The 10,572-nt window shown below is 46.5% G+C and overlaps 1 protein-coding gene and 1 non-coding gene across 2 annotated transcripts in view; both read left to right on the top strand.

Moving 5' to 3' along the window:
- PRRC2B (proline rich coiled-coil 2B) overlaps positions 1 to 10,421 on the top strand; it is a 29,618-nt gene extending 19,197 nt beyond the window's left edge. The window contains exons 18-31 of the mRNA XM_026049483.1: positions 199 to 340; positions 938 to 1,020; positions 1,712 to 1,903; positions 2,047 to 2,241; positions 2,685 to 2,771; positions 3,445 to 3,549; positions 3,998 to 4,190; positions 5,524 to 5,621; positions 6,308 to 6,438; positions 7,227 to 7,467; positions 7,821 to 7,997; positions 8,653 to 8,744; positions 9,357 to 9,438; positions 9,895 to 10,421. Coding sequence (XP_025905268.1) covers positions 199 to 340; positions 938 to 1,020; positions 1,712 to 1,903; positions 2,047 to 2,241; positions 2,685 to 2,771; positions 3,445 to 3,549; positions 3,998 to 4,190; positions 5,524 to 5,621; positions 6,308 to 6,438; positions 7,227 to 7,467; positions 7,821 to 7,997; positions 8,653 to 8,744; positions 9,357 to 9,438; positions 9,895 to 10,035 — 1,959 coding nt within the window. The 3' untranslated portion in view covers positions 10,036 to 10,421. The remainder of the gene's footprint in view (positions 1 to 198; positions 341 to 937; positions 1,021 to 1,711; positions 1,904 to 2,046; positions 2,242 to 2,684; positions 2,772 to 3,444; positions 3,550 to 3,997; positions 4,191 to 5,523; positions 5,622 to 6,307; positions 6,439 to 7,226; positions 7,468 to 7,820; positions 7,998 to 8,652; positions 8,745 to 9,356; positions 9,439 to 9,894) is intronic.
- Positions 4,473 to 4,555, top strand: LOC112956153. Its single transcript, XR_003250999.1, has one exon. It is a non-coding gene; the product is annotated as a small nucleolar RNA SNORD62 (small nucleolar RNA).
- Positions 10,422 to 10,572: the final 151 nt, after the last annotated feature.

The raw sequence follows: 10,572 nt of genomic DNA, 5'->3' as shown, positions 1-10,572 counted from the left end.
AAAAAAAAAAAAAAAAACACATAAAAAAGAGGAAGACAAGGGGGACATCAGGCTTCATTTCTTCTACAATTCCATAACTTGAGTTGGGGGCTTTTCTCATAGCAGCCTTTAGAAATCCAAACATTTAACTTGCCAGGAGCAGGTCGTGCAGACACAGTTTAGCTGCAGGTCTTATGGCCTGTGCCTCTTCTCCCTCAGGCCCCAGCGAAGGCCCGTGTCCTTCAGTCTCGCATTCCTCCTCGATTTGCTAAGAAGCAGAACAGCATGTGCTTGGAGCAGAATGATGTAACAGTGTCTGGAAACAGCCTGGGTACGGAGATCTGGGAGAGCAACAGCCCGGGTGAGTTGGGGTCTGTCTGCTCTGGAGTGTTTCACATGGATGGAGAATCCTCTGGCACATTCAGGAAGGATGAAGTGTCTCTGCTTAAGGGGAGAGTCTTCCCGTATCTAATACGGGAAATGGGAAGGGAGCTAGCAGACCTCTGGAGTTGTCTCTGTTGGGAACAGGACTGCTCAACTCTCCTCCTCCTCATTTTGATCGTGTAACTTTCCTAATCTGTTTCCAGCCTTTTTTAAAGATCAAGATCCTAAATGCTGTCTTCTAGGCCCATTGCTGGGTCTAGCTTAGCTGTCTTCTGGTTTTTACTTTACTGTTTTCCCCTCTAGCACTGAAGAGTTAGTGCTTCCCTTCTTACTATGTCTGCTCTTTCTCCTGCTGTCTTCGTGTTCACTTGCTCTCTGTCCTGCCTTTCCTCCCCTTGTCTTCTCCATGTTGCATCATTTCTCAGCTCATGGGGGTCACTAGCTTTCTGAGGTGGTGAAAATATCCTCTCTTATGTCCTTAATTGGGGAATGAATCGTGTAATCTGCATGGGGTACGAGGTATGCTCACAATCCTGTTTCGAGTGTCTGAGCCCTGTCCTCCCTTCTCTTCCAGCCCTGTCCGTTCAGTCCCCCGGCAGTGATTCCTGGAGTAAGCCCGTAAATGCCTTTAATGGTACTGAATCTAGTTCCACTGAGGTGAGTGGCACCAAATCCACCGTTCAGGTATCTTGTGTGTAAAATATTTACATAGGTGGCTCATGCTTCTCATTGCTCCAGCTGTGCTTAGCAACTCTGTCAGCTCTGCTTGTGCAATTTTAAACGGGCTCTCTGCACTTCTGTTTTCAGCTTCATGCTGGTCTAACTTAGAGGGCCAAATGCTGCTTGCTTTTACATGCGGGTGTAAATCTGGAGTAACTGTCTTGTAGAGCTACTCCAGGATTATGCTCCTAACTGGAAGCAGAGTCTAGTCCAGGATGGTGGTGTCCTGTAGGTCATGTTTGTGCCACATGCCTGTGAACAGTGTGTAGTTGTAGCCTTGACGTGGGGAGGAGGGGGCAGAGAAGGTCTCTGAATGCTTCCCCTCTGGAGACCGGAGTTCAAATCTGGTTTGGGTCATAAGTGAAATGAGTTTGGCAATCTCAGCCTAGTTGCCATGTGGGGCAATTTTCCCTTGCTCTAAAGGCACAGTGGGGTTGGCACAACGGTTAGGCTGTCTCAGAGTTGCGTAGAGCTAATGCAGCAGGCAAGGGGTGCTGCAGGTCAGGCCCAACTCCTTTGTAGTTAACTGAGAGTGATTAAAAAGGGGACGTGGTCTTGCTGTTCTTTTTCCTTCTTTGTGGAGCTGGGTCGGAGTCTGGGGCTTTAACACATTTCGTGCTTTGCATAGCAGGGTTTTAAAGGCAGCCAGGGGGATAGTGGCATTGACTTGAGCGCGGAGTCTCGGGAATCCTCCGCGACCTCCTCTCAGCGCAGTTCTCCATATGGCACCCTCAAACCAGAGGAGATGAATGGGGCTGGCCTGGTGGACCCAAAGCCCGACTGCCAGAAGGAGCAAGTTCAGAAGCAATCTGATAAAAAGGTAATCTGGATTTGCAGCCAAGCCAGAGCACATAGTGAGAGATCGATCTTATGAAGTGGTTCTGTTGTTCTTGATAGCATTTTTAAGGACAGAGATTGGGTTGTTCAGTCTTTGTGTCTCAGCCTCTCTGCTTTCCTATTAAGGATTCAGATCAAGGCTCAGGACAGAACAAGGAACACAAGCCTGGACCAATCGGCAACGAACGCTCCCTGAAAAACAGAAAGGGTTCGGAGGGAACGGAACGGCTGGAAGGGAATATTCCCCCTGTTAATGGGGTGGAAATTCACGTGGATTCTGTACTTCCTGTGCCACCCATTGAATTTGGAGTAAATCCTAAAGTGAGGATTGCATTTAATTTTATCTTCTTGGTGGTTTGAGCTTGTCAAGATGTGAAAGGTAGTTGGAGACAGGATTATTTAGGGGAAGCTTCCGGCATGTGCACTGTAGATTTGCCTTATAGATTTCATTACTGACACAAACCAGGTACTCAAGATGTCTTGGCAGATGCATATTATTTATTGCCTTGGAAATACTGTCCAAAGGACCACTTGGGGTGGTGACAGAGTAAGGGACAAAATTACAGCATCATAAGCCTGTGTGTGCCCCTGGGGGTTGCCTGCTGCTGAATGCTGAGAAATACCTTCTTGTTCTCTTCCAGCAAGGCTGACCAGAGTACAATCTTTAGTTTCTAGTGCCATGATTTGGGCTAGAGTCATTAACCATGAGAAGCTGGAATGTGGCCCTCAGGCTTGGGTTTGAATGGTGTCTTGTACTTTTTCAGGACTCTGACTTCAGTTTGCCACCTGGTTCTGCCCCTGGCACTGCAGCTAACCCTGTCACCAAACTGCAGGATGCCTTGGCCAGTAATGTAAGTTGGGTTTTTTGAGGGGAGACTTCGTTTGTTTTTCCTGGCCTTGGTTTATCGGCACCTCTCCTTGCTTAAATCCCAGACGTTTCCAAAGAAAAAATATTTCCTGGCGGTTCACCTCACATGTAATGCCTAGGCATCACACATGGCTTAAATCCTTAATGGGAACCTATGCCTCAGAGTTACCTTGATCAAATGAGCATTAACTCGGAAGGAATATGGGTAGTGACTCCACTGTCATTCAGTGACCTTTGTAAAACCAGAGATTTCGCAGAATTCACCAGTCTCCTCTGAGATGTAGGACCAGAGGAGAGTGCTGGCAATGGATGTGATGCAGATACTGACATTTCAGGCCCAAACTGACAGCATCCTCTGAAAGTTACACCTGTCACAGCAAACCGGAGGGCTGTGACCTGTTAGCTTGGCCCTTACAGAGCTTTCCAGCTTGCTTCAGCCCTTATTATTATATTAAAAAAATGAACATATTGAAAGCCTAACTTGCAGCTCAGCTGTGCACAGTGATGTGATAAGTTCACAAAGCTTTTGAAATGTCTTGGGTTTTTCAATTTTCTGGAGGCTTGTCTTAAGTGGTTGTTCTCTTTGTAAGCGCAAGGAGAGTCCAAGTATGGAAGGGGAAAAACATACCAGTCACAACCTATTAATCTCCTTTCAGGCAGGGCTCACGCAGTCCATTCCCATTCTGAGAAGAGATCATCACCTGCAGCGATGCATTGGCCTCAACCCAATGTCCTTCCCCACTGCAGACCTTACTCTTAAGGTAAGTAAGCTGTTATGTGAGCTTAATGCTTGCTCCTTGCTGAATCTTTAAATACATTGTGTAAAGTTAGGAGTATATTGTATTCAGAATGGGTGGAAAGGGATGTGAACAGTAGCTGTAGAATGAGTGTAGCAGGATTTCCTGCTGTCGTCACTGTCTCAGTGGCTGGCTGTGCTGACAGGTCAGTGATCCTAGGTGCTTTGCTGTGCCTGACAGTTCCAGGATGGGGAAACCTCAGCCAATGCCAAAAGTGATTGTGGTTTTTTTTGTGATGGATGCTTACCCATTGGGAATTGATGTTAAACCTCATGTCCTGAGACATGCCAGCTTTCAGCTGCGACTAGCTCAGGTTGGATTTCAGCTGACAGTTTACAAATGAGCAGCTCTAGGCCTCCGTCTTTTCCTCCCCATTTGAACTGTCTGTAGTTATTGCCCTTCGTTTCCATAGATGGAGTCTGCTCGTAAGGCCTGGGAAAACTCTCCTAGTTTACCAGAACAGAACTCTCCAGGAGGCGCAGGCTCAGGCATCCAGCCTCCTTCCAGTGTCGGAGCTTCCAACGGTGTCAGCTACAGCTCTTTTGGCGGTGTTTCTATGCCTCCTATGCCTGTGGCATCCGTAGCACCTTCTGCATCTCTTCCAGGTACCTGCAAACTGCAGCAGCAGTATTTGCATTGTCTGGTTGGTGCATCTGCTCTTTCCTGTGAATCCTCCTTGGATTCTCATAGATGAGAGCGTGGTGGGAAGAACCTCCATATAAAGTAGCAGTCAACTGGTTGGTGTTCAACAGATCCTTAACAACAATTCAGGCAGGACAAAATGCAACCACTTCCACTCTTTGGAGACTGTATCTTGAATTTCAGTGGTAAAATCTCAGTATAAACCTTTTTATTTTTGGACATATTTATGACTGTGCAGTGGCTAGTCTCTGTGATGTCTCAATAGATCCTGCTGACCCTTCACTGTGTACTCAATAGAAGGGAAGTGAATTAATCTATGGCTGAGAGACTTCCAACACTCCTAGCATTAAAATCACTTATTCTTCTATCCATTTTGTTATTTGGGACTTCCCTGTACGTCACAACTTTTTCTGTATGTAGCAGAACTTTCTGCTCTTTCTTCCTAATAACAGTAACTTGTTTACAGTGATAAACGTTTGCATAATTCTGGGAGCTGGGGAAGTGCTGCTGTCCTTGAACTATGGAGGGCAAGCTTAAGATGGGTGTAATCAAGGAGAGAGTTTGGGATGAAGAAAGGAAATGTACCTGGATTCACTAATTTCCAGATCCCAATGGAGCTGTCATGCATTGCCCTACTCTAAACTGGAAATTGGAGCAAATGCACTGGGCGGAAGTGATAACGAGGGGGTAACGGGGGTGGTTGCCCACCTTCTTTTACTTGGAAAACAGATTGTTTCCAAGCCGGGTTATTTTTCTAGCTCTCCCTCTATCTTGTTTGTGTGTTTTGTGCTTCAGATGTGTACAGAATCACAGGAGTGGCATCACACTTGCTTCTTGGTGCCCACTCTTGGGGCTGATGCGGCTCTTGGCTCTCTCATGTGAAGATCCCAAGCACAATTTTGCTCTTAGGTTCCCTTCCAGCTGCAAAGCAGTACATGTTTGCCGGCTTAGGAGCAGCTTGGAATACAGCTCACCAATTCCCAAACTGCCCATATCTTGGGACTTTGCTGTGGAGAAATAAGTTTACATTTAGCCTCTTATATTAGCAGCCTTGGCAAAGCATGTTCCCCCAGGGCATAAGGACTGAAAAGTAATGACAACTTTCTGTAATTGGGCTTCTGATTTGTATGTGAACTTGTGAACTTGACTGGCTCTTCTGAATTGCTGTTAAATGTGTGTTGACTTGCTGAGCTGGTGCCCCAGAGGTGGGAAATAGGCTTGATTGTCTCTGTGCTGGGTACCTTGAGTGTGTCCTCACTCTGCCATGAATTCTAACCTGCCTTTTCTGATGTTTAGGTAACCATATTCCACCCCTGTATCTGGATGGCCATGTGTTTGCAAGTCAGCCCCGCCTGGTCCCTCAGACAATACCTCAGCAGCAAAGCTACCAACAGGTAGGAGAGAAAAGCAGCTGGCGAATGTGTCTTCACCGAGCCTTAAGGGTGGCATTTAAGGAATGGAGAGTGTCATTTATCTCCCTGAAGCCCAAAGGAGCTTAAATGTGGCTCCCTTCAGATTCCTTGCTGCTTTCCAGTGGGTGTCACAGGTTAGGGAGACTGAAGGGAGGGAATTGGGGATGACGTTTTTCTTTTCTGCTGATGTCTTTGGTTGAGCTGAAGCAGATGCTGAGAAGTCTGGGTGAGGTGGATTGACTTTCTGCAAAATTCCCAACCTGCCAACACTGACGGGCAGTTTTAGTGGCCTTAGAAAATAAGCTACTAAAACTTAATAGCATTGGGAGGAATCACTTAGGGATAAGAGTGCAGGCAAAAGAGAGCTGGGATCGTTACTGCCAGTAAAAGGCCTATTCTGTGTGTGGAGCATGTTGGTCCCCAAGAGGATTCATGCGACACTTCGGGCAGGCATCAGTCTCTCTCCTGGGTGCCTGTGCAGTTGCTTCCCCATTTGATGTTTTGCTGTATTGTGGAAGGAGGCAGTGGAATTACCCACACCACAGGGTGGGTGATTCTCGTGGCAGAATGACTGACTGACTGACTGAGGAAACTGATGGGTTTTTCTTAACAGCCTGGGATAGTTTTTTGTCTGTTGTACCTCTCAGTCATCTTATTTTCTTCCACAGGCTGCTGCTGCTGCTCAACAAATTCCCATTTCCCTCCACACATCCTTACAAGCCCAAGCTCAGCTTGGGCTGAGGGGTGGCCTGCCCGTCTCCCAGTCCCAGGAGATCTACAGCTCCATACAACCCTTCAGGTAACTGCTTGCTGCTGTTCAGTTCCTTATGGTCTAAACCTTCGTGTTCCAAATAGCTGGGCATGTAGATCAGACACTCCCCACTCATATTAATTTCCCCTTTTGCTGACATTCTGGTTCTTTACATAATAACTTTGCCTGGGAGGAGAGTGAGGGTATGAGAGCATGTGAGGCTCTTTGTACGATGCTTCTTCATAGGACAGTAGCAAGGACCATCTTTGGAAAATTGCATTCAGTTGTAGTGTTTACCCTCTCAAAGGGGAGGTAGATTTGGGGAAAGATAAGAAAGGAGATGCTCATGTTGTAGAAAGAAAGCTTCAATGAGAAACCCAGAGCTTAGAGCTTATGGTGTTTGGCTTATTATTTGGGAGAAGATTAAGAGACTTGTTTGATCGGAGATGAGTGCCTGCATAGGGAGTTTAAAGAACTTCCTTTTTATTGGACATAAACTACAGGGCATGAACAAAACAAATGCCAGCGCTCTGGCAGAAATGAGGAAGATTCAAATTAGAAATCAGCACAAGTATCATTACAGCAAGAGTATCTGGGCACAGGAAATGCAAGAACATGGTTATAAGGGCTTAAAAATGAAAATAAAAGAATATAAAACCCTGCAAGAAAAATGAAAACAGGTGGCACAGCTTGTGCTGAACTATCTACTAGTAGATATTCTGTCTGGGAACTTGCAGACTCAAGCCAGATACTGTTTGGGAGGGGTGTGTGTATGAAGCCTCCAAAGGTTTGCTGCACATTGACTTGCATGATTTGATTTTATTTTTTCTTCTCAGGTCTCAGGTGTATATGCACCCCAGTCTGTCTCAGCCCAGCACCATGGTCCTGACGGGAGGCACCGCTCTAAAGCCTCCGTATTCGGCCTTCCCAGGCATGCAGCCCTTGGAGGTGGTGAAAACCCAGTCTGGGTCTCCCTATCAGCCAATGAACGGAAGCCAGACGCTGGTTTATGAAGGCCAGATAAACCAGGCAGCTGGTATGGGAGCCTCCCAGATGATGGACTCGCAGCTCACGCAGGTGAGTAGAGCTTACGAGGTGTCCTCTTGTGCAGGGACATTCACAACCCTCACACAGTCACAGAATGACTGAGGTTGGAAGGGACCTTCTAGGGATCACGTGGTCCCACCCTCTGCACAAGCAGGGTCACCTAGAGCACGTGGCACAGGATCATGTCCAGGCAGGTTTTGAACATCTCCTGACGACTCTACAACCTCTCTGGGAAACCTGTTTCAATGCTCTTGTGTTTATCCTGCACCTTAGTGCACTGCTTTTAGGCTCCTTTTAGCAAAGCTAAACTTTAAGGTGCTAGGGCAGAGTGTGTGAATCCCAATACTGCTATTAATTCATAACTGTATGTTCCTGTCACGCAGTTAACGATGCCTGTGCCTGGCTCCCAGCTTCCTCTGCCCCGCTACGGTTCTGGCCAGCAGCCCCTGCTTCTACCACAGTCCATCCAGCTTCCCCAGGGGCAGAACTTGCCTGTAGGAGCTCCCCGAAGAATCATCCCGCCTGGATCCCAGCCTTCTGTTCTTGCAACCAGCAGAGAGGTAAGGATGATTTCCTGCATGCCCATCTTGGCATTCATTCACTGCTCCCCTTGCATTGAGGTTTCATTCCACGATCCTGCCTGTTAACAAGGAGATTGGCTTGTTCGGGATCCTTAAATCCCAAAGCCAAGGATTAGTGTTGAAGTGAAGCATCCTTTTCCTTTTGCCTCCAAAGCAGTCTTAAGGTTTTGCTGCTGCTCATCATTCTGTTTCCAGGGAGCCGCATCCTGCCTTGATCCAATTTGGAGTCTCCAGTTTTATTGCATGTTTATGCAGGTTTCCCCAGAGTGCTTGAGGGGTGGTGAGCTCCAGACACAGCTGGAATACTGCCCAGATACTTTACACTGTTGTGAAGCTTGTCCGTTTGAGTAGGTATATTAATGTCATGTCTGCTGTGATGGATTCGTATCATAAATTTGTCTATTCTAGGGGAGAGAGCACAGCAATTAACCTCCAAGTTCTATATTTGTTTGTGCTGTTGGCTTGGTTTAATGCCAACGGACCATTTCACTTATTAGCCCCATTTTCTTCGCTTGAAAAATGTTTCTTCTTTTAATTGGCTTGATGGGTAGAGGGGCAGAGATTTGACTTGAAGGTTTGTATGAGGTAATGGATGATCTGTAAAAGATATGTTCTCGCTAATTTTCCTCTGTAGTCCTCCCAGATGGAAATGAAGGGGTTTCATTTCTCCGATGGTAAACAGAGCATGTCCTCTGGAGCATCTGTACCGTCACCTCATGCATACAGGTAAACTGACAAAACCCAACCTTGCAGTGACAAGATGCATGCGTCCTGCCTCTACAAGATCCACTTGGATTTTCACGTGCAGAGTGTGCTTATTATAGTCTAAATACTGGTATGAAAGTGTATCATCATGGCTTTGGTTTGGTTGCTTCAGTGTGTCTCTGATTTGCCCCTCTGTTCCTGAGAGAAGGGAGTGAAGTTACTTATTTTCTGTGCCTTAAGGGCAAATTGGAATTGGAATGTGCTCTTCCCTGTTCCTTGTTAAGCTGGAAAAGTTTGAGATTATTGAATAGCTTTAGTTCCTGCATTGTATTCTCAAACCGAAGGTGTGAGGGGCTCTTGTGCGCATAGTCCAAACCTTTAGGCTGCTGGACCTTTGAGCACAGGTTTGCACTGCTCTGTTTTGTCTTTCCTAACTAATCCATGTGTTGTGTGTTGGGCTGGGGAACTCACTAGTCCTCACAGTAAAAACTCACACTGTGTCTACAACTACTTTCTGCTGTTTCTTTTTTTTTTTCTCTCTTTTTTTTTCTTTTTTTTCTTTCACATGTGAATAAGGTTCTCATTCCATTGTAGAATTTACTCCATGAATGTTGTCGACTCTTCGATTTCCAGGCCTAGCTCTGCCAGCCCAAGTGGGAAGCCATCTGGACCAGCTGTTAATATGGGCTCCGTGCAAGGACACTATGTACAACAGGTAGTGAACATCAGTACTCTGTGGCTGATCCAGTAATGTCTGCTCTTTAAATACTGCCTTGTGCTTAAAAGGGAGGCAGGAAGACCTGTGTGCTAGAACGGTACATAGGAGCTGTTCCCCTTTTGTGGAGAGAGAGTTTGTGTATGTGGGTGGATGTCGCACTGAGCGAAAGAGTAATGCTGTCTGATCTGAGCTCAGGAGAGATTAGAGGATTACCTGTGTCACGCTGCTTATGTTGGTGTTGTTGAAATTTTCATGGATTCTTTGCGCTGACAAGCTTGTGAGTCGCTTGGAGATTCGTATGTGTGAGGGGTTTCACACAGCGAAGTGTGACAGAAGTACCTGAATTCTGAAGCAAATGTATGTCTTGCATGAATAGCGATCACGGCCTGTGGGTTTTAATATCTGACTCGAGGTCTCTATGGTAGCTAATGCTTTGTTTCTTTATGTCAAAAGGCAAAGCAGCGGGTGGATGAAACTAAAGCCAATCTGGGAGCAGTAAAGCTGCAAGAAGCGGCCTCCACGAACCAGATGAAGCCAGTGCGTACAGGAGCGATCAAACCTCAGGCAGTGAAAGTGGAGGAAAGCAAGGCCTAGGAGCACCTCTGAGGCCCAGCTGCTTCTGCAGGCGGAGGGGCACCACAGCGTAGACTGGACCCCACTGGATCACCAGAAAAACTCGCCAGATCCACTCCCCACCCCGCATTGACTGACTACAGTGACATCATCCAAGCCCTTCTCCCAACAAAGCAGTTTGAAACAGTGGATATGACATCGACCTGCTTGCTTTAAAACAAACCACCCGCCAAGGCCCATGTGACTTTTCAGTGGCTCTAGCCATTTCTCCCCGCCGCCCCATCTGCAGGTAGCTGTGATAGCTCACTTGGCAAAGCCCGTCCTTTTCCTTCCCTACTTCTGTCTCAGCAGAGTGGCAACTGGGGGAGAGGGGTTAGTTTGAGGTTTTTCATTTTAAAGGCAGCTGAGGTTTTTACAAAAAAAAAAAAAAAAAAAAAAAGAAAAAAAAAAGCTATATCTTTGTTTATAGCAGAACTTTTATATGTTCTCTCATTTTCCCCCCTTCTTTCTGCCTCTCTCATTCCTTCCAGAAAAGAATTCTCTTCAACAGAAATGTTC

The sequence above is a fragment of the Nothoprocta perdicaria genome, unplaced genomic scaffold (genome assembly GCF_003342845.1).
Source record: "Nothoprocta perdicaria isolate Ctin4 unplaced genomic scaffold, notPer1 scaffold_6, whole genome shotgun sequence".
NCBI lineage: Eukaryota > Metazoa > Chordata > Aves > Tinamiformes > Tinamidae > Nothoprocta > Nothoprocta perdicaria.
The sequence above is the reverse complement of the archived record's forward strand: the minus strand, read 5'-3'. Positions and strand labels throughout refer to the sequence as shown.